This window comes from Camarhynchus parvulus, chromosome 15 (assembly GCF_901933205.1).
Source record: "Camarhynchus parvulus chromosome 15, STF_HiC, whole genome shotgun sequence".
Lineage (NCBI taxonomy): Eukaryota > Metazoa > Chordata > Aves > Passeriformes > Thraupidae > Camarhynchus > Camarhynchus parvulus.
The window spans coordinates 12,673,037-12,696,618 of NC_044585.1; the positions used below are offsets into that span (position 1 = coordinate 12,673,037).

Here is a 23,582-nt window from a genome sequence, read left to right on the forward strand (position 1 = left end):
CTGTGAGTCAGGCAGTTTGTGTCCTGTTCCTGTGGAACATTATTATTCAATGATAAGATGGAAAACAAACACATATCGAGCACATGGGATGGGGAATACTTGGCTTAAACTCTGGCTATCGTTTCTAAGTAGGAAAGAAAGCTCAGAATATATCTCAGGGGATTCCTAAAAACAACACTCCTATCTGAAACTACAGCAGCTATTTCAGAGAACAGTACTTGGAGACCTGATTTGCCAATAAAAACAAATTAACGGGAAAAGAATGTTTCAAAAATGACACTTCCAAGACTCTTCTGCACATGTGGAAGATTAAAAGGGAATAAAACCTCTTGTTTTATTAGTTTGAATTCCAGCATCATGTCATTTGCCATCCTTTACTCGGTATATTCTTAATCTACCATTTGCCTCAAATTGCTTGCAGGCAATATCTGCAGAGCCCAGTGCACAAGATGAGCTGGGGCAGGGATAGGCAGAGCTGTTGTGAGAATTATCTGCATGGAAAAATCCCTGCTTGTGGGAGAGAAAGAGATCTTTGTGAGGCCTGGCACCTTCTACAGGGCCTGGACCCAGGATGGTTTGGGAGGGGCACAGATGGAGGTGCCAAGGCAATGCCCCCTCAGCACATGGTGCCTCTCACCTGGCTGGGCCCTGGTGGGCTCTGGGAGCCCCACACGCTCTGTGCCACCTGTGCAGGTGGGACAGGAGCCTCAGGGATCAGCCCAAGGAGCCCCAGCAGGTGACAACAGCACAGGGCGGCACAGGGCACGGGCACTGCCACACACACCTGGAACAGGACAGGGTGCTTGTCATCCAAAAACAGGACAGGGGGTTTGTCATCCAAACAGGACAGGGTGCTTGTCATCCAAACAGGACAGGGTGCTTGTCATCCAAAAACAGGACAGGAGGTTTGTCATCCAAAAACAGGACAGTGTGCTTGTCACCTTTGGGGAAAGCTGGAATTCAAATGGGACAGTGTGCTTGTCATTTGAACGGGACAGTGTGTTGGTCACCTTTGGGCACAACTGGAATTCAAACAGGACAGGGTGTTGGTCATCTTTGGGCACAACTGTCATTCAATAGTGGCCAATTTGTTTTAATGGTAAAATGGTAACAAAACCTAATGAAAAGTTTTGATTTTATCACTCAACACACGAATGGGGGTGAGTCCTGAGCACTTGGATAATTGTCATGTCATGACATAACACACAGCTGCAGCCAAAACAAGAAGCCTGACATTTATTAGACTGATTTCAGTCAGGCACAATTCTAAATTTAAACAAAACCATAATTTCTTATCTAAAAAGGGTTTGGGAATATATTTTGTTTTGTCTCAAGACATGAGGAACATCTTTCTGCCCCTTGCTATTTAGGGGAGACAGGCAGGCAAGGAATGAGAAATGAATGAGAAAAATCAGGGTTACAACTCTGCAGTCTGCACGCCCATCAGGTATTTTTAAAGACAAGCAGATCTTGACCCCAAGCAAAAACCTCCTCTTGTAAATCCAGTGTTTCTGAAGCACTGGTGAAGGCTCTTTTGGCAGCAAGCACCTCTTCTCAAGGGTGAATCTGAACTTCAAATTTAAATTATCTGGGGACCTGACTGGATAACCAAATGGCTGAGTTTTTCAGCTGAAAAGACTCTGTGTTAGACCAAATTCTGCTACACATGGTGCCCGCCTCAGTTTTCTTTAAATATGTTGTAAAATTAGCACCATCCCTTTGGGGTTTGTGTCAAAAACTCACAGGTGAGAAGTGCCACAGGACAGCTTTGCACTGTGCTTGGTCTCACACTTACAGCCTCTTAGGCAGTGTTACTTTGCACTGAATTAACTAGAATTCATTCCTTTGGGTAGGAGTTTCTCCTTTATAATTCATTATCCATGTCCGTGCACAGCTGTGTGTAAATATCAGTGAGAAGTGTTTGCCTGAAGGTGAAAAAGGCTGACCTTGGGGACGAGGAGTGGGCTGGGCCCCTGGGGCGCTGCAGACAGGAGATGGATGTCCCTGTGGCCGGGTCTCTGCTGAAGCAGATCTTGCTCTCCCCTCCCACGCTAGAGAGCGTGGAGGAAAATGGTTGAGCCCAGCAGGGTTTCAGCACGACCAAAAAACTCCCGAATAATAAACAGCCACGAGGACTGCGGCTGTCTTGCCTCCTGTGAGGGCTCCTTGCAGGATGACCTGCAAGCTGAGGGTGAGCAAGGAGCTTGGAGCAGACCCTGCATGCAGAGATGAGCCACAAGCAGGCATCTGTTGTTTTCCTGTCAGTTCACGTCCCCTCTGTTTTACCTGCTCCCCCAAAGGGTGCAGAAACCTTTGTGACCTGAACATCAAATGGTTTCCCAATTACTCCTCCTGAACTGCTATCTTCCTCTGGTCTGGATTAGCCTAAAGTGAGGAGGCTGTCACAGACTGTACAGGGCAAATTGAGCTTTTCTACAATTACTTGTGGGGATTGGAGCCAACCACCTGCTTCAAAGCCCTGAGAGGTTAATTGCAGCTCTCTTTCTGTTGACCTGCATATGGGAGCACACGGTGGCTGGCCTGCTCCCCTGCAAACTGTCTCAAACAGCACTTTCTGGGGCTGCCAGGCAGCTGACAATGGATGGGGACAGACTGCTTTACACAGCCTTGCCCGTGTATTTTACATGAGAGGGTGGCATTCTAAGCTTTTGCTGATTCTTCTCACTGTGTAGTGTTTGTAGGAGAGATTTAAGAGCCTTTTCCCTCTTTGTTCCCTCAGAAGCAGCAGCTCAAAGGAATTCAGTGTGGAAGTCACCTGCTCAGGCAGCTCTGCCCCTTGGCAAAGCCCGGCAGCTCTGATGGGAACAGGCAGCACTGGGGCCGGTTCCCCTTCCAGCAGCACCCGCAGCACCTCTGACAGTCAGAGAGCGGCTGGAAGGTTTGGAGGGGACTGGAAAGGAGAGGAAGTGCAGGGGGACATTGCTGCAGGCCCCTGGCCAGAGGGTGCAGACCCCAAGGCTCAAGGGGCGCTCCATTCCCTCTCAGAGCAGTGGCACGGCGCTGCTGCCATGGAATCACAGCTCCACGATGGAATCAGCTCCTTGTCCTGGCTCTGTAGTGGGTCCCAAGGGAAAAAGGAGTGATGGACATTTTCTGTCCATGCACATGATCCTCATTTCCTTCAGATGAGCCAAGTCTACTTTTTAGCACCAATTGCAGTGAGGTGAGGGAAAGGAACATGGCAGTTCACTCTCCTGTGAAAATTTAAAAAGTTAATTAAAGGGCAATAAGAGACAAGGACCATAGAGCAAAGATTATTATGGCTGGGGGCATTTAGAAATAAAAACCATATATTTATGACAAAGTTACTTTAACATCACACATAAAAAAATCCATTTTCATATTTGTGAAAAGCCAATATTATAATATGTATCTATAACACATACTTATATGTGTTATAGTATATATAGTCTACTATGATACTAATGGTATATATTATATATATTATCTCTTATATATATATTATATTATATTATATTATATTATATTATATTATATTATATTATATTATATTATATTATATTATATTATATTATATTATATTATATTATATTATATTATATTATATTATATTATATTATATTATATTATATTATATATTATATTATATTATATTATATTATATTATATTATATTATATTATATTATATTATATTATATTATATTACATTATATTACATTACATTACATTATATTTTTAGTGATATATAATAGATAGTATATATATTTTATATATATTATATGTATAGTATATATTATATATAATATATATAACATACTATATAATATATCGTATATATTATATTATAGTATATATTATATAGTATGTAGTATATATACTATTTCACTACTATGTCTAAGCTAAATTAAACGTGGAAATGCAAGCTATATCTTCATAACAAAGTGATTTTAACGTGACACACATAAGATCCATTGTAATATTTGCGAAAAGCCACTATTACAATGTGTATCCATAACACCCCCTCTGTATGAGGCATTGCTGGTCGCATTTGTTGCTGTAAATTAGAATGGAGGGTGCAATAACAGCCTCGGCCAGAGGTGGCGCTGCAGCAGGAGGTTGACCGTCTTGTTGTCACAAAATGACGTCACGGAAGTACTTAGCATAAATGACGGAAGTGCAGGGCGCCGCCATTTTTCCGTACGGAGGAGGTGTGCAGGGCGCCGCCATTAGTGGGAAGGGCATGTTTCCTGCGCAGCCTCGGAGCTGCACTAATGAGTGGGGGACTCCCGCGGAACAGCGCTGTGGTGAGTGATTGACAGGCCGGGGGGCGGGGCCACGGGAGGTGCCGGAATGGCTGCGGGAGCCGCGGGCTCGGGAGAGCTGGCTCGGAGCTTGGGTTTGGGAGAGAGCGGGCGGGGAAGGGACCCCCGCGCCCCTGCTATGGGCAGTAAAGAAGTGCTCTTTGTGATCTCTGGGTCTGTGGGCAGTAAAGAAGCGCTGTTTGTGATCTCTGGGTCTGTGTTTGCCACCCCCGGTCCGAGACTCCATCCGCCCGTCCCGAGGGACCCCCGTCCTCCCGCAACCTCCGTGTGCCCCTGGCCCGTCCCCGCCGGGCTGTGCGCACTCCCTGAGGCCAAAGCCACGTTTGTGACTTAAAAACCGCCGCAGGTCCCGCTCCGCTCCCTCCGGGCAGAAGGGAACGCCTTTTTGCGCTGTTTGCGGTGGCTTTGCGTACCCGGGGCGGTCCGTGCGGTCGCTGCCTGCGCAGGTTGCGGACCCTGCGCGCTTTCCGCGGCTCCAGGTGGCCGCGCACCGGGGACGGGCCCGCCCGCTCCCGGGCTGCTCCCCGGCAATTCGGGGGGTCCCTTGGCTGTGGGGAGCGCCTCCGCAGGGCTGGCATGTCCCCTGCCCCTGGGCGAGCCGTGGGGAGCGATTTGCCAGCTGTGCCGACGCTGAGGAGGGGCCGCACGGGCTGAGGGGGGCACCCCGGCCCAGGCCAGGCGCTCTGTGTGGCACTAATTATCTCATTAGCCTCTTGCGCAGCTTCTGTGCATGGCGTCTGCAGGCTAGAATCTCACGGACCATCCTGCGTGCTGGAAGAAGTCTTGCTGCTGCTGTGTTCTTAAGCGTAGCAGCATTGTATGGTCTTAGATTCACAGAGTCCCAGAGAAAGGGATCGAAAAGAGCCCCTGGATCTGCATTGGAAACTGTTCCTGTACCCAGCGTTAAAAGATCTTTTAGTTGGGATAGTCCTGGGATGTTCCCTGCCCATTGAGTTTAGGAGGTCTAAGGCTTCTCTTTGTGATCTCATGTTTCCCATTATCTGTCTGTGATTAACCCTGAAGAACATAAATCATACCTCACTTCTCGCCGTCCGTTTCTCCTCCTCGGTTCCCGTCTTGTGGGTCTCCAGCATCCACGTTCTGCTCCAAACTGTTTCACCAGGGTCCAGGGATTTCCAAGTTCTTTTTTCTTCTTTCTTTTCCCTGAGGATTTTCCAGCTCACAGCTGCAGTTATCTTTTCTTCAGAGAGGTCCCAGCCTCCACAGGTGTCCCCACACCAGGGCACCCCTCACTGCCGGCTCTACAAGGTCTTTTAAGGCCAAACTATCCAATTAAGAAATGACACCTAAATTATTTTCACTTTTAACCCAATAACTAATCCGTTGTGTCCCGTACTGCGGACTTTTCTGTCCAATTACACAAAACCGCCCAAACCCATGGAGAAGAAGGTGAAGAAGAAGGACCAGCCTCCGCCCTAAAACCTCCATCTTGCTCTACATATATTGCTATGTTCTAAACCCTTAAACTCTAAGTTTTCCACCCTGTGATATTACACACTTCTAATCAAACTCCCCGCCCACAATCCCAGTGCTATCAATCAATTTTGGAAGCCTTCTCCATGGCCTCAGGTCAAATGCAGTGTTCTCTTGTGGGTCTGCGCTTTTCAGCACAGGAAGTTTAAAATTCTCAGCATCCAGTATTCCAACACCTAGACTGATATTTTTATAGCTACAATTAATGTCCATTTTCAGTTCCCTAATTTAGCACCTTTCTTGCCTGCTGACAAGAACATTTGATGCAGCAAGAAGAGAATCTGAAAAATTAGCTGCTGTCTTGTTAGATATTAGTTATTCCCCTGATCCGGCCTTGATGTTTATCCCTCCCTCTTTGAGTTTTCTTAATTATTTCTGTCTTGTATTAATTCTCACATAACTCCCTCGATGTAAGCTTTATGGTTTAGAATCTCAACTGCTCATTCAATTAATGGGCTTGCTTAATGTGCTTAAACTTTACAGAGACGCTCATGACACATTATGAGGGAGGGAAAAAAAGGTTCCAAGTATGCTCCATCTCATTTGTGGTACTCCTGAGCCTGAAGTCCATTTTAAGGTCTTTATCAGATTATCTAGATTTATTATTTTTATATTCTTGTGTTCATTAAGCATTTATGTGGAGGAGTATTCTCTCCAGAAGAGGGACTGTGTTTCTTTTGCCCCGTCCCTCATCACCTGCCTCAGCCCCTCTGTAAATGAACAATTGTAGTTTCAGTACATTGAGAAAGATCTGAGAGGCTGACTTGAATATGGCAAACATGGAAGGACAGATCTTTTACTGCATATCTGAAAACTGTGTATTTTTTGAGCAAAACAAAGCATCTGCCAGAGATTTTCTCTAATTTTTCTTGGCTCAATAACCCCAAATCCCTGTTAATATCTGAAAAGATTTGAGGTAGGTTTGCAGAGGGAACCCAGCCTGTGTCTCAGCCTATTTCCCCCTGAAGCCTACCTATCTCAGTAATTCCAGGAAACCAGAATCTAAACACGGGCTCAGCCAGGATCCCTCTGTGCCAGAGCCTTGGACAGGTGACACAGAGCAGCCCTGACAGGAGAACAAAGTGCATTCCAGGGACACAGCCGCATCTCATCAGCTGCGGGCTTAAAAGATTAAAACCACACTGAAACCATGGACTCTGTGGGAAATGATCTCCTCTTTCTCTTCAAGGCAGAATGCAAACCAGATAAAGATAAAATACATGTACACATGCAGGTGTTCAGGTATATAACTCATTATATATGTATATAAACATGAATATTGTACATGAATAATATACATGTATGTTATACATGGCTGGGTGTTTGTGTATGTAAAACTATACTGTTTGTATAGCTGAAACCACACACACACATATTTATAAATATATTAGAAGCCCCTTCCTGACCCCTTCCCCATCCCATGTCTTCCAGGATTGCAGATTGAATTAGTTGCTACATCAGGGTTTTAGATAAATAAGATCTGTGCTCAGGACCTTGATTTTGTGCCAGAAGATCCCTGGAGCCAAGAGGGCAGATGAGTTGTAGTACACAGCCCACACGCTGCTTTTAGCAGTGATTTCATGGAATGCCCATGAAGCAACTATGAATACATTTTGTTAAAACAATTACTGAGAAGTTCTAAAAAATAATGCTTCTGCTGCACTTCTGCTCATGAGCCATAAGGGGATCTTTGTCTTTCAGCATTACAGTGCTCAAGGAAAAGGGAAAAGATTCTGGTTTATGGTTCTGAGTCAGTCTTTTTCTTACTAACATATGGCCCCATTTTTTCCTGGTTCTTTAAGCAAGTTGTAAACATAAACGTTGATGCACATGGAGTTTGATTCATGAAGGGTTTAATTTGCCTAATATAAAAGATTCACACAGGTTATATAACATCATTAAATTATTTTTGTAGTTTGAGTAGTATCCTTTGAGGAAAGCACAACTCTTTCCCTGGGGTCCATTTATCACTGTTTGCTTCTAATTAGAGAACTGGAAATACAATATGCATGACTTAGATTTGCAGTGTTGTCTTAGCACTCATGTATCATCCCTGTTCTTCCTCAGGAACTTTTATTCATTTCCTAATTTTATATATATATATTTTTAAGGTTTCTGAGAACTGTGACTCCATCTTTGTTAATGGCAAGGAGATGAAGAGCAAAGTGGACACCATTGTGAATTTCACCTACCAGCATTTCACCACGCAGCTGGAGGTGACGGTCTGGGTCCCGCGGCTGCCGCTGCAGATCGAGATCTCTGACACCGAGCTCAGCCAGATCAAGGGCTGGAGGATCCCTGTCACCTCCAACAAAAGGTATGTCCTCACATGTGCCTGGGGCTCTGCTTTTACAGCACAGCCATTTGGAAATGAGCATTTCAAAATTGCCATCAGCTTTGCAGTCTGCCCCAGCCCTCGTTCAAACACTGGACAGTTTAAAAACCAGTGCTTTGCCTGGAGCATTCATCAGTCCCACACAATCTCAGGACACTGGATCACACATTCCTGAGGAAGAGGACCTGGGCCTCTCCTGTAGGTGTAACACAACCCTGTGTGTGTGTGTGTCTGAGACATTCAGCACTGCCAGACCCCAGTTCTGTCTGCTGGGATAAATAACAGGGCCAAGGAAGGGTTCAGGTGTCACTGCCTTGGACCAGGTGACCCAGGTCTCTTCCAGCCCAAACCCTCTGTGATTCCGTGACTTTGGCTGGTTCTTCTGTCTGTGCAGACCTGGCTGCTGCAGTACTTAGCAGCTCTGAATTAAGAAAGAAACAATTTCTGCTGAAGACCATGTTCCACCAGGAAAAAGTGGACAGGGAAAAAGGAGGGCAGAGACTGTGAGGGTTTTGAGCTCTGATCCCATCATTCCCTACTGGAAGTGCCCATTCTGTAATAACCATCATTTACAAGATGAAGAACTTCCAGGAACGCTGCTGTGTTGGTGGATTTCAGGTAAAATTGAAAAATATTAGTGGGGGAAAGGCGTGCCACCAGCTCAGATTTATAACCCAGTGAAAAAGCCTTGCTGGCAGCAGCAAGGCGAGTGCTAAACACTGTGGCACCTCCAGCTAAAGCTCTCCAGTGCCCAGGAGAACATCTCAGCTACTGAGGAGCCTGAAGAGCCCAGACAGCAGTGGACAACTACCCAACACTTCATAGGGGCACAGAACTAAGGGAATAGCACACAATTTGCAGGGTGGTCAGATCATGAGCTCCAGAGAAGGACAATGACTGACCTCTTGATTATGTGGGTATCTTTCTGGCTTATGACAGAGGAGGTGATGAGAATCTGGCACAAGAGAAGTTGCAGTGTTTGCTTCAGTGACAAGGCAGGAAGAGCTATGCTGGGTGAGGAATGAACAGATTTAAGCTGACTGCTTAAATCTTCACTGAACTTCCCTCTCCTGTCTGTGCTGTCCCAGCCCTGAGGCACAGGTCCTGCTGAAAGCAGTGGGATTTTGCTGAGCACACAGCTGCAGGATTAGGCTGGTTTTTATTGCAGGAGCAGGCATTCAGCCATGCTTAGCAGTCGTGGGCATTCTCAAGTTAAACCCATTACAGGCAGCGCTGGAAATTTCCCCCCTGGTGTCTCCTCCTGATTTATTTGGCCAGCTGAAATAAAGAGAATGGTCTGAGAGTCTGCTCTGCTTGCAAGCTGGCAGGCTTTGCAGAGTTTTGGTGCAAAGCATTTGCTGCTGCTTGGATTGCTCTGGAGCTGCTGGCCCATGTCCTGCAGGCATTGTCCAAAGTGTGGACTCTGTGCCATCCCCCTGGATGGTCCATGCCCACGTGAGCAGCAAAGGTTTCAACAGGAAACAAATGATCTCTCCTTTTATTGACCATTCACGTGGATTTTTTAACTTTGCAGGACTATTCTGAATCAATAGTTCAGAGCCAGCATTAGTTGTGCTCACGCTGACATTTACTTTGCACATAAGGTTTTTACATTTCCTTTATTTTTAGATTTGGATGGTTTTTACCTGAGATTTAGTGGCTTTTCATTTTGGCTCTTTTTTATTATTATGACTTTTCTCTTTACTTTTTAATCTGCTTATACCTCCACCTCCTATATGTTTCCCAAAATCCTAAACGTGGGGAGTTTTTATGAGTTTTTAAGTGATAAGCTGAAGCACTCAAGACATTTGGACTGCAGTCAGGGGCTGTAGGTTTGAGAGTGAGCAGAGTGCTTTTATCTTTGCAAAAACCCCAAATCCAAGCATTTCCTAGCAGGTGAAGCCATAGCATTGTGTTGTTTCAACTTCACCTTCATGTGAGAGCCAATATTGGCAATTTGCACGAGGTTTTTGATATCTGTCCTTGAAGGAAGCTCAAGGATTCTTTCCAAAGTCCCTGACAACAGGCCTAGGCAGCCTTAAACTTAGCCCAAAAATCAACTGAAACTGCCACTGTTCTGGTCATGGCAGGATTGCAGTGTGGCTTCTTCATAGCTCACCTCACCACAAACAAAACAATTTTCCACTTTGTTCCTGTCCTGCAGGGTTGGTGTCCTCACACCACTGCTTGTGTTCTCAGCAGGAACTGAACATTGCTATGAAGTTATTCATCAACATACAGCAGGTAAAATGATGGAATATTTTATAGGGATTGTGCAGAGACACTTCAGCAACCTCCAGAGTTTCTTTCATCTCCTCTGGCTGCCCCAGGGCCTCGTTCCCACCCCCACAGTGTGGCTGGCTGAGCCAGATGGCAAAATAGGACTGGGTTTACAATAATCTTTTAAACGTGTTTATTGGTGCTGTTAGCAAAAGAAACGTTTGTGCATCAGCATAGCTGTTCTTCTTCTGATACAGCTGCTCTCCTTCAGACCTGAGAGAGTTTATGTGCCCCAGATCACATCTGTTCTTCCCAGGGATGGCTCTCGAGCCAGTAAAATGCCTTGCTGCTCCCTGTAAACCCTGTCGTGTTTGTAATTGTAAAACACATGTGATTACAGACATGTTTGCCTCTCTGACTCCTTGAATGATTTCCACAAAGCCATGAAGAAAGCAGGGTCTTTACAAAACTTTTACAAATGCCCCCTGCACAGTCTGAACTGTGTTGGTTTTCAGCTGGTCTGAACTGCTGCAGGAGCAGGAACTTGTCAGAGAGCAGAAAGGAAAAGACAGGCTGCTTTATGCCAAAAACTGGAAAAAAACCCAGTTCCTCTCCCCTGTGTCAGAGCAGCAATACAATTTACCAGATCAGCCTGCAAATATGTGGCAAATCTTTAATATTATCAGGAGGAGAACTTGATCTCTGGTGAGTGCTGCTGCAGACAGGAGGAGCCTCCCTGGGCAGGTGAAATTCAGCTCCACCATCAGCTCCTGAGTGGTGCAGGGAAAGTGGTGCCTGAGCCAGCCCAGGCTGCACAAACCCCCAGCCTCAGCAAACAGCAGGTGTATATTTAAATTAAAGTCAAATATTAGAGTGTAGAAGAGGTCCAGGCAGACTCTGCTAGTCTAACAAGAACATTTATTTCTATTCCTCATGCATCTGCAAAATAATTACCTTCTTCTCGAGGCTGCTGCACCAGCTCTGTGCACACATATTTACATGGCATGAGTGGCTTCAGCTTGCATTAATAGGAATTGCATGGCTAAAGTCTCACAGAACAAGCTGGAAATTTAATTTCAGTAAATATTTGCAGCTGGGATAGGACATTGTTTTCAGGAGGCTCCCAACACCACCAGCATGGGCTTCACTTCAGGCAGGGTTTATTGAGCTCTGCTTTGGTCCTGTCCCATTCTGGAGACCAAAGCAGGAAAGCTGGCCTGGGTTAAAAGCAGGAGAAAAGAAACTGCTTTAGTTAAACCCTCAGGGAGTGCTGCCCCTCAGAAGGAAAGCTGTGAAATTAAGAGACACTGGATTCAAACCACTCCAATGCTGTCACCATTCACTCAAATAAAACCTTGTAAAAATAAGTTTTATATAAGAATATGGTTAATTTCCATATAGATATGGATTTGTGACTTTTATAATAAAGCAAAAGCTCTTATACTGCTTTGTTTGCTGGACAGGGAGTGAATAGTTCAGTAGGGTTTTGTTTGACAAGTGCATATTGTTTCACATGTTGTATGGACTAGGCTTGTCTTGCATGTTTGTGCAACTCTGTGGGATCAGCAGAGACAAGCATTGTTTGTCAGGTTACCTGTGTTTCATTGGTTCTTAATGTGTTCTACTCTTACAGCTGCTCTAAGCTTTATGGCCCCGTTCCTAAATGTATAAATTCAGGGTATAGGAAATGTGGGGTTTCTCATCTAACAGGAATATGTACTGCAGGAACTGATGCTACACAGAATCCTGCTAAACCCAATTTTGCTAGTGTCTGAAGAGGGGTGTGTGTGTGGACAAACAGTAAACTGGGAAGGGGAATTCCTCAGGATCCCCATAACTACTTTTGGAAAGTCCATAATACCTCAGATTTTTCGAGCTGAAAGAAGTCTGTAACTCTAGCAGATCAGGCTCCCCATGTGGAAAGCAGATTATCCCTATAACAGCCTATTGCTGGGATCTTTGACCATTCCTCTAAATACAGGTCATCCACCAGATGCTGGCCACCTTCAGAGAAGAGGCATCAGACTCCATCTGCCATGTGCTCATTCTCACACTGCTCAACAGCTCTAGTCCTATGTTCCATTTTTTTTTCCCAATGCTTCAGGAGTTCAAATTCTAACTCAGGTTGAACTGTGCTATCTGCACAAAGCTGTAAATTTGCTCCTTTGGTTAATTGACTTTAATGTCCTTTGGAGATAAGGCCTTGGAGATTTTTGTTAATAGGTAGGCTGTATTTTCAAGATCTGTGAAAGTACCAAATTACATTTCTTCTTGAACTGTGAGTGGAGTTATGTGCAGCTTATTTCTGTGGCTTCCACTAAATCAGCTTCTAGTGCTCTGTAATTTGTATCTGAGAGAGATTTCTTTTTCAATTAGGGGTGTTGGAAATGTTTTTTAAATATACGACTCTTTGTAATGAGTATTTCAAATCCAAACCCAGCAAAACTGATTTCTTTAGGGTTGGGGTTTTTTTTTAAACAGAAAATTAGCATCTGGCGCAAGAATGTGATGCCTGGTTGGAGAGGGGTGCAGATTAAAAGAGACACACTTCAACTGCTCAGAGACAAGTCTGTAATGTGGAGCTGACAGATCACTGATTAGATCAGTGCTTGCAGGCACCCTTGGAACAGGCTGCTGCTTTAACTCAGCTCCCTGGCAGAGCCTTTCTCTCTGTGAAATGTAAATTAAATGTAATTCTGGCAACCTTGGCTCGCTCCAGAAAAGCACAAAACCTTCCAAGCAAGTTTGCCAAGCAGCAAGAAATAGGCTAAGGAGGACTCTGAGAAATTTTCAGAGATGACCAAGGAGAAAAAAGCACAATATGCAGCAATAGCTTATGTTCACCAGGACTTGTCTTGAGCAGAAAATGAGCTTCCTGCTTAATGAAGGATTTTAAGCTTACTGAAAACACTTTAATGAGGAGTTTAAAGGGAACTGTGCAATTCACTGGATCTCAAACACTGACTTACTGCCTAAATCTTGATTTTGTGGTTTTAAAGTGGAAAAATTATATCCTTTGTTTAAAAATAAAACAAAACCAGAAAGAACTTGAGTTGAGACCTGGCAAAGCAGACTTGCAAAGCTTGTACGGAAAATCCAGACACCTCCCTCTCCTCTGCACTGACAAAGAACGTGCCTTGCTCATCCCAGGCTTTGGAGAGGCTTTCTGATGCTCCACATTTGTCTGCCACAGAAAACATGTTTCTGAGGAGAAGTATATCAACATCTGTGAATGTTTTTGTGCTGAAATGGAGCCTTTGCATTTAAGATACCCCAAGGAATGGGCTGGACTTGAATAATCTCTTTGTTGTGGTAAATACTGGCTGCCCACACGGTCCCAGTCCTGGAAATAAGGACAGGAGTGCTCCCTCTGTGCCCCTGAGCAGCAGTCCTCCCCTCTGGTCATTCCACAGCTCATATTTATCAGCTGGGGCTGGAAAAGAATTCCCTCCAGTTGTTTGGAATAGATTTCCTCTTGGACAGTCCAGCAGTGCAAAGTTTTAAACAGTGAAAGTAGAAATAAACAAGCACATAAATAAAGATAACAGCAACCCATTGGATCTGAATAAAACATTGACTCACTGAATTGTTTGGGTTGAAGGAAACCTTACAGATTATCTTGTTCCAACCCCTGCCCTGGGCAGGGACAAACAGGAGCAGGAAGGGAGTTGTGTACATGATGCTGGGGCGGGTGTTGAATATGTGAACATCTCCTGCCAACCACACCACGCTGGCTCTGGCTCTCCTTTCCCATAACAAGGCTGGTTCCCATCTGTTCTGTGCTCTTTTGCCCCAAATCCCACAAGTGCTCCTTACCTGAACAGCTTTTGCACATTTTTCTGCAGCTCTGCACAGGCACTAATGGTACTGCCTGTATTATTAAGAGAGGGTCAAATCCCCAAATCTCAGAGCTGAGCTTGGTCCTGCCAAAGTCTGAGATTGTTCAGAGCTGGGTTATGGCTTGGCTGAGCTGGAGAGGGTCAGAACACAGGAATAAATTGAAAGTGGGAACATTAAGGAGTTCATGAATTCATTTACAGCATGGATGGATATGAACAACAGAAGCTTGATGAACATTCCCCTTCTAGAACTTTCTTTGTGGCTGTTTTGCCAACTCTGAGCTGACTTCAGACTGACACCAGGGCTGGGAAGGAGAGAACAACTGAAAGGTTCCCTGAAATACCCAGCTAGTCAAACTGTGTAAGACTAATTTCTTTGGGAAATATAAATCCTTTTTTGTAGCCTTCCCCCTAACAATTCCACTGTTATTCAATGATGTTTCACTCAGCAAGTAATGATGGACACTTGTTTTACACAAACAAAACCAAAAGGCACCACAGACCATTTACTTGAGGCTGAATATAAATATTCAGCTAACAAGTGATGCATTGAAAATGTATTTCCAGTGGATTAGGTTCTGTAACACTGGGACTTTCAGTCATTTTGAAGAGCACAAGGGTTTTTCTTAGATATGTTTTCAGTTTACTGGCTGCCAGCTTTGTCATAAAACAATTTATAACAAAAGCAATTCTGTTTTATAATAGTTTTCCATAGCTGCTATTTCAAAGGAGGAGATAAAGGGACACAGTAACCACAAAACTACCTCCTGCAATACTTTGAAAAATGAGAGACTTATCCTGTATTTCCCACCCTTGATATAGAGGTGGCTTCAGGCTCAATAAATACAGGAGGGAGGGAAATTATTTCTGAGCAATGAATCCACAGCATGGGGGCATAATGAGTAAAAGTGTGACCACCCACTGCTTAATACCTGACTTGGAAGAGATAAGAGGATCCATGTGTTTGTGCCAGGCAATGAACAAGAGAAAAAAATATATAAAATATTAAATATTGGTGGTAAACTGGGTCTTCAAGCAGACAAAAAAGTCTGTGAGGTGTGGCAGCAGTGCTATCATGTACAAGTCACTGTGATGCCTTCTCTGAGCTCCAGGGAAAGCTGGTTTGTTTCACAGGTTCTATTTTGAAAGGGGGACAGATAGAAAACGGTGAAGGAAATGTGTCCAGTGCTGCAGGTGTCCTGCACGGTGTAATCTGAGTAACCCTGCCCTGAAGGGGAGCCCAAATGTTTTGTTAACAGCAGCTAAAGATTTTTTTGTGACAGAGCATTTTGAAAACTTCTTAGCTAATAGCATATTGCTAAAGTTACAGACAGCTGTTCTAGCCAGTCACTAAAGGCACACCTACACCTCCTGCACACAATGCTGGCTTGTCTGCTTTCTGTTAACAACACACAGTACTTCATCATTAAATTTAAAACCTTCTACTACCTTGTTGAGCATATTTTTCTGCAGTCTTAAGGTCTGTCTTAACCTAAAACTCAAGCTAATGTTTTATGTCCTTGCTTGTTATACATTGTAACTTTTTCTGCCTTCAGACCTTGCAGCTAGCTCTGAGTTTCTCTGCTCTTCCTGGTTCTGAGCTTTTCCAGCCTTGTGGGAATCACCTTCCCTTTGCCATCTCCCCCAGAGGAGGTGCAGCTGGAGCTCTGCAGGGCTGGGGGGATCTGACCAAGCTGGCTGTGTTCACAGGCCCACGCGGGACAGCGAGGATGAGGAGGATGACGAGAAGAAGGGCAAAGGCTGCACCCTGCAGTACCAGCACGCCCTGGTGAGGGTCCTGACGCAGTTTGTGGCCGAGTCCTCGGAGCTGGGAGGCCACCTGACCTACCTGCTGGGCTCGGAGTGGCAGTTTGACATCACGGACCTGGTGGCTGATTTCATGAAGGTGGAGGAGCCCAAGGTGGCCAAGCTGCAGGAGGGCCGGGTGCTGGCTGGGCGTGAGCAAGGCATCACCACGGTGCAGGTACAGCCCCTGCAGCCCCACAGGGGGCTCGGGCTCACACACACCCTGGGCTAGCAGGGCTCGGGGTTGGGGTGGAAAACTCACTGATCTCTGGGAAAAAAATAATAAAAAAAACCAAACTGGAAAAATGGGCATGCTAAACAGAAAAGGAAGTTTGAGCGGGTTTTCATTGTGGCTATTTGTCACTTGCATGGAATGCCCTTAGGTGAAGCTTTTGTAGGGATTTGTCCATTTAGTGTGACTGGAACACAGGGGGATTTCTCTGGCTGGTGAAAGAGGTGACATGAGGCACATAGCCAGCTCCTTTTCACTTCAGTGGGACCATATGAGCATAACTCATATTTGCAGTTAACTCATAACTCATTTGGGAGATTGTACCAAATATCTACATGCACCTTTACATGCTTGAACATATCTGAAAAATTAGTCCTTTCATGTTCACAAAACCAATCACAAACCATGGACACAAAAATAATCTTCAGATGCCTTTTGGAGTGTTCATGTTCCCACCTAATCTCTGTCCAAATTTATGCACCTTCCTTAATCAAAATAAAGGAGTAGAAGCACTGGGGCTCTTCTCAGGGGCTGCAAACACCTGCAATGTTCTGGCCACACTCTGGAGTCAACACAGGGATTTTAGGGCTCAGCTCCCTTCAACCTGAATTAAATGAGATAGAGAGGTCAAGGGATTTCTGCCCTTAAAATGTCTCTCTCTCTCCAGTGACCCTAAAAGAGCAGGAAGCTCCAGTGCAGGGAGCTGTGCTGCAGGTTTCTCCTGTTGGATTAGACAAATCACACCTCAGCTATTTTGGTCCCAAAGCAGCTGTTTCTGTCACCAGGATAAAGATGAGTCTCTTTCTGAGCATGCTGGAAACAAGGTCTTAGAGCAACTGGCAGGAGTGTTTTGGCATTGAAAAATGCAGGCAGGCACCCAGTGGCATTTCCAAAGTTCTTTTGCAAGTCTCACTTTCATTTAATTTCATTTCATTCTAGGTCCTGTGTCCCTAGAAAGGCAACAGGCCAAGTTCCCATCAGCCAGGCTTTGAGCACTTATTTATCCCCTCACTGAGTTTCAGTGTTAATCAGTGTCTTACACTCTGTCCTGGGCTGCACTGCATTAACAGGGAGTTTTATAGACCCCACAAAAATGACTTGCAAAAAACCCCAACAAATCTATTTAATTAATTCTATATTATATATATTTTGTTGAGATCAAGCTGCAATTTTGAAGTGATTTGTTGTTTTATTAAATTATTTTTTTAGATAAAGTAATTTAGCAGCAAATGAATGTAATGTCTTGGGGGAAACATCAGCTCTGGCTTAGACATGGACGTGACGAACCCAGGATTAATCTGGTGTGCTGGTTAGAGGCCAGCCTGGCTTTAAAACACTTCATTGCTGTTTCATGCAGGGCGTTTCCTTTCTCCTGCCAGGTCCTGTCCCCTCTCTCGGATTCCATCCTGGCAGAGAAGACAGTGATAGTTCTGGATGACAGGGTGACCATTGCTGACCTGGGGGTGCAGCTGGTGTCAGGCCTGTCTGTGTCCTTTCAGAGCAGCAAAGGAAACAAGAGAGCCATCCTTGCCACCACCTCTGCCCACGACATCCTGCGCACTCCCAAACAGGTATGCCCCAAAAAATGCATCCAATTCATCTAATGCTCCCTCTGCTCTGGCAGAGGAATTTGCTGTAAATTTTAGGCAGCAGATATAATGAATATATGGCTGTGAAAAGCAGTCACTTCTTGCAGTAAAGGCTATTCATCTTCCTGACCCCTGCACAGTGACCCCTGCACTCTCCAGAGCTGCTGTGGGGAGCTCACAGCACAGGGAAAGGGATGCACAGTACCAAACAAACATGGATGTGCCACAAAAATCTCCTTTTCCGTGGGGAAATGCAGCCTAGCTGTGCAAGCAGGGCTGGGAATGCCAGTCCTTAATTGTCTCCCAAAGTCAGCTCAGCCAAAACGACCTCTGGCTGTAGGTACAGAAGTTTTCATGACCTGCATTGCTGAAAACTGATGAGTTTGTGCTTACTTTGAACCGTATAATCTGAGGAACTAAATAGCTTTTAATGAGACCACAGAACAAATTCTGTATGTGGTTTTTAATAGATTCCATAGAGCTGAGGTTCTACATCAGTGCAGAAAGTGGAACTATATTTTTTGCACTAGCAATTCACAGCAAGAAGACAAATTGGTTTGGTCAAAACATAAAAATGGTGTTTTTTATGAGTGTTTCTACAGTTCCCAGGAAAGACCACAATCCGTTTTGCATATTGCAAGTCCTGCATATTTGAAAGCATGACAGAAAATATAAAGTACTGCACTGAGATATGTTCTCCTCCCAGTTTGTTCCATGGGCTGGATGGGCTCGCTGGCCCGACACATTCCAGCCATGCTCATTGCATTCCATGAGGCCCTGGAACTGCAGCATTAGAGAAATTCCCCATTATGGGTCCTTTACAAACCTAATTGAGCGTGATGTTGGAAATATGATTATTTTCATCATAAGGCTCCGGCATTCAAAAGAGGCTTCTCTCTTCAGACTGAGAAAAAAGAATTGTCAATTGTTTTTTTCCAGCACTTTTATTAAATCTACATGAGTGTTTCTTTGATAGTTCCTGAAGGTGAGGTAAATGCCTCAGTGGTCTAGAGAACACAAGCCTGCAAGAAAATGAGAAGCAGAGTAGACATTTCCATTTTCTTTAAAAAAACAAACCAAAAAGAAACACCAAAGTAAACTCTGTATTCTTTTTCAGACTTTAGCAACAAAGTGTCTGATTTGTGCTCTCTCTCTCTCACCTGTTTTCTCCCCATCCTCTCCCCACCAGGAGGCTGTGGTGAGTGCTTGGGTTCTGTTCAGCGACGGGGCGGTGACGCCCTTGGACATCTACGACTCCAAGGACTTCTCCATGGCCATCACCTCCCTGGATGAGATGGTGGTGTCCTCACACCAGAGCCTGCAGTCCCTCTGGCCTGTGGTGGTGGCAGAAGGGGACGGGCAGGGGCCCCTGATCAAAATTGAGATGGTGATCAGCGAGCCCTGCCAGAAGACCAAGCGCAAGAGCGTTCTGGCCATGGGGAAAGGAAACGTCAAAGTGAAGTTTGGTCAGAAGGATTTGGACCAGAAAGGGAGCACCAATGACATCGATGATGTGGAGAAAGATTTTAAGAGCCATGCAGGCAATGCCATAGAGAAAGCTGCAGAACAAGAGAGGACAGCACAAGACTGGTCCAAAAACCACGAGGATGTGTCTGGCCCTGAGGACAATGCAAACAAAAGCACAACTTTCATCTCTCCCATTGATCAGGAGTCCCTGGAGGATGGCCAGCTTCAAAACAACCCCACTGCCTTCACAGGTTTCCCTGCCCAGGTAGAAATACCAGGAGAAAACAATCCCAGTGATCTCTCATTGACTTCCAGAGGATTGACAGACCTGGAGATTGGCATGTACGCTCTGCTCTGTGTTTTCTGCTTGGCAATCTTGGTGTTTCTGATTAACTGCGTGGCATTTGCTTGGAAGTACAGGCACAAAAGGTTTGCTGTGAGTGAGCAAGGCAACATCCCCCATTCCCATGACTGGGTCTGGCTTGGAAATGAGGTGGAGCTCCTGGAAAACCCAGTGGACATTTCGCTCCCATCGGAGGAGTGCACTACCATGATTGACAGAGGGATGCAGTTTGAAGAAAGCAACTTTCTCCTTAATGGGAGTTCTCAGAAGACTCTTCATAATCATATCCTCAGATCTTCTGAGTACCTTTGTGAAAAAGAAGTTAAAAGTGAACCTATAAATCCTTCTGGGCCAAAGCAGAAGCGAGTAAAGTTCACTTCATATACAACAATACTGCCAGAGGATGGAGGCCCCTACACCAACTCAATTCTATTTGACAGTGATGATAATATTAAATGGGTATGCCAAGATATGAATCTTGGTGATTCCAAGGAACTTAGGGACTATATGGAAAGACTGCAAGACAATATGTAAAACTACTTTCTTATGTTTGTAATCACCTTTATGCCTTCTGTTTATGGATGGTGGAGCAGTCAGTCCAGTCAGCAATAGGAACAAGACAGCCCAACCCTGGAGGTCCTGAGATGATAACCTGATGGCAGAGAGCAGGTCCAAGAGGCTGGCTGAGTTAATCCTGTTTCACCACAAACCAGGATGTGCCCCTAAAACAGCTCCCTGTAGGTGTTGGAGGTGTCACACACGATGGCTGTTGCTGTGTACTGCCTGGTTCTAGCAAAATGCTGATCCAACTGCGCTCAGACTCAGAGGAGACTCCATTTGTTGGTCATCTCTCATGAGAAATGGTCAATCAGAAAAGAAAGGGATGTTTGTTTGCATTGATTTTTTCTAGTCGTCGTCCTTTGTAAAGCACAGTGGACATTTCTTGCTCACAGCCTGAGAGGAGGCTCACGGAAAAAGGGATTGGAATGAATCTCACTTTATTGCCTATGTGCAATGCAGCCAAGTAGTCTTATTATTTTTTACAGATATAAAAAACCCCATGTGGTTAATTTCTTCTTATATTGTTTGTGAATTTTATTTGACTTAGGGAACATTAAATATTTTCTTTGAAGGGGTTTGGGTTTTTTTTTTCCGGTTGTACCAAAGTGTAGTACAGTAATATTTATAATGATTTGAGTTTTTTATTCATCTGCTTCAGCCCCCAGAGATACCTCCTTCATCACTGATTATCTTCCTCCTTTCCATATGGGTCGTTAGTATTTGAAACATAGAAAGGAATTAGAACTCTTACTGGGAAAGGGTTGTGTCTTCTTACAGGGAACTGTAAATATAATAATAAACCCTGGAAAATAAAAATCAAGGAGTAGCCCTGGGTTCACTTTTGTCATTGCTAATATGAAAAAATAACCTGTAAAAAAACCCCAGCACATACTTCAAAGGGGAAATGCTTTGCTGAAACAGTAGCTTGGCTGACAATACCTGTTATTATCTGAGTGGGAAAGTCAAACGTGGCATTGGAATGCATAAAGTGGGAAGGAAAATTTCCTAGGAAATAAGCAAAGCCTGGAGTAACTGTTACTCTGTGCTAATGAATCCATTGGTGGTAGATTCAGCAGGCCAGAGAAGTTCATGCTCAACAGCCTTGTCTAAACATCCCTGGCCATGAAGCCATTAAAGAGAAAAACTTTACACCATGTTTCATTAAAAAGGGAAGAAAAGGCACATTGGGACTGCAGCCACACAAGGGACTATCCAATTTTATCAAGGAAAACAAAGCTGCCATTTCATATGCATCACATCTAATTTTTTACTGAAGGATGGCTGAGATAAGTTGAAAATTGCACTTAGGAAAAGCCTGAATCTACAGAATACTTAAACCCCCCAATAAATCACATGTTCTTGTGATGGATCCTGTGCAATAACCACAAGAGCCAAATTACAACTGCCTTACATACTGGAGTTCCCATCCTTTAGGCAGATCAAAGCAAGATTTGAATTTATATATAAACCAGAAAATTGTGGGAAATTCTGCATTTGGGTCCTAACCACAACTGGGAACATATTTAATGTAACTGCTGCAAAATACAGGAATTTTAACATCGAGACTAGAAGTGATGACACCAGGCTTATATAAGTGATTAGAGACTTGCTTTTGCTGGCACTGAACTGCACAGGGAGGAGATGGCATCTGTTATAATCTAATTTTGAGGAGAGAAAATAATAGAGCACAGATATGCTTCTGTTTCATAAGGGATGCAGCACTTGTGCGTCAGATGAAGTCTTGGGTTGTTTAACAAATGTTCTCTCCCCTTTCAGTGATCCAGGAAATAAGGAAAGATGAATTCCTACAATGATCCTTATCACTTACAACATAAAAAACCCCTTTTTAGAATCTAACTTCTCTTTCCAATGCATTATTTGGCCCAAGCAGAGAGCAGAACAAAAAAAATCCCCTATTTACTATTGTTTGCACAATGTACTGACCCAAACTGACCACAGATTGATTGAGTCTGGAAATCAGAGGAACCAAGCTCTGCTGGCAGGTGCAGAGGGCAAAGAGCCCAAAGAGCAAAGCCTCAGTGAGCCAGTGAGCCCATGGCCTCAGAGAGAGCTGTTTCCTCATGGAAATATTTCCTTCCTCTCCCCCTGAGGCTGCATTTCCTCATGGAAACCTTTCCTTCCAGCCTTGCTTTGGGTTCCACTTCTTCATGGAAACCTTTCCTTCCAGCCTTGCTTTGGGTTCCATTTTCTTACAGAAATATTTCCTTCCACTCCTGCTTTGGGCTCTGTTTCCTCATGGAAGCCTTTTCTTCCACTCCCACTGAGGTTCCATTTCCTCATGGGAACATTTCTTTCAACTCCTGCTTTGGGTGCCATTTCCTCATGGAAACCTTTCCTTCAGTTCCTGTGAGGCTCCTCATGGAAACCTTTCCTTCCAGCCCTGATGAGGCTCCATCTCCTCATGGAAACCTTTCCTTCCAGCCCTGATGAGGCTCCATCTCCTCATGGAAGCCTTTCCTTCCAGCCCTGTTTTGGGTTCCATCTCCTCATGGAAGCCTTTCCTTCCAGCCCTGATGAGGCTCCATCTCCTCATGGAAGCCTTTCCTTCCAGCCCTGTTTTGGGTTCCATCTCCTCATGGAAGCCTTTCCTTCCAGCGCTGCTTTGGGTTCCATCTCCTCATGGAACCTTTTCCTTCCATTCCCACTGAGGTTCCATTTCCTCATGGGAGACTTTCCTTCCACTTCTGTGAGGCTCCTCATGGGAACCTTTCCTTCCAGCCCTGCTGCAGGCTCCCTGCTCGTGTCCCTCTCGTGTCCCCAGGGCCGTGCAGGTGCCCTGGGCTGCTCCCCTGCCTCACCCATGGTAACAGAGGTCAGCGGCTTCCCTGAGCTGGAGAATGTCCCTTGGAGGATCCCAGAGTTCAGGGGCTCCCTGCTGGCACACTGGGGTGTCCCTTGTCCCTGATGCCCAGACCCTGGCTGTCCCTCGTGCCTGGGCACTCAGGGACGGGCCAGAGCCACCAGGGGACACCTCTGGCCTTTCCAGCACTTTCCTGCTGCTCCTGGGTCTGGCCGATCCCAGACCCACTGGGGCAGGAGCTCACAGGGGCCTGGGCTGTGTTCCATGTGCCACTGAGGGCCAGGTCCCAGCGTGGCCGTGAAGCTCCTCGGGGAGGGTTTGGGTGGCTCAGTGGCTGAATTTGGGCTGGTTTTAGAGCCACAGAGGTGGTGTCCTCCTCTGCCCAAGCTAAATGACAATTCCTGCCCATCAGGGAGGAGCAGCGCTGCTGCTGGGAACCAGTTACACAGTGGAACTGGGAACAGTTAAACAATGGAACTGGGACCCAGTTAAACAGTGGAACTGGGGACAGCTGTCCACAAAAAGATCCCAATCCTCAAATCTTGCAATAGGGGAAAAAAGAAAAGTCTG

At 45.0% G+C, this 23,582-nt stretch overlaps 1 protein-coding gene across 1 annotated transcript in view; it reads left to right on the plus strand.

Annotated features, from left to right (window-relative positions):
* The window catches only part of TMEM132B (transmembrane protein 132B), a 219,271-nt gene extending 196,075 nt beyond the window's left edge, over positions 1-23,196 (plus strand). The window contains exons 7-10 of the mRNA XM_030959231.1: positions 7,911-8,116; positions 15,904-16,177; positions 17,611-17,802; positions 19,010-23,196. Of these exons, the coding sequence (XP_030815091.1) occupies positions 7,911-8,116; positions 15,904-16,177; positions 17,611-17,802; positions 19,010-20,164 (1,827 nt within the window). The 3' untranslated portion in view covers positions 20,165-23,196. The remainder of the gene's footprint in view (positions 1-7,910; positions 8,117-15,903; positions 16,178-17,610; positions 17,803-19,009) is intronic.
* Positions 23,197-23,582: the final 386 nt, after the last annotated feature.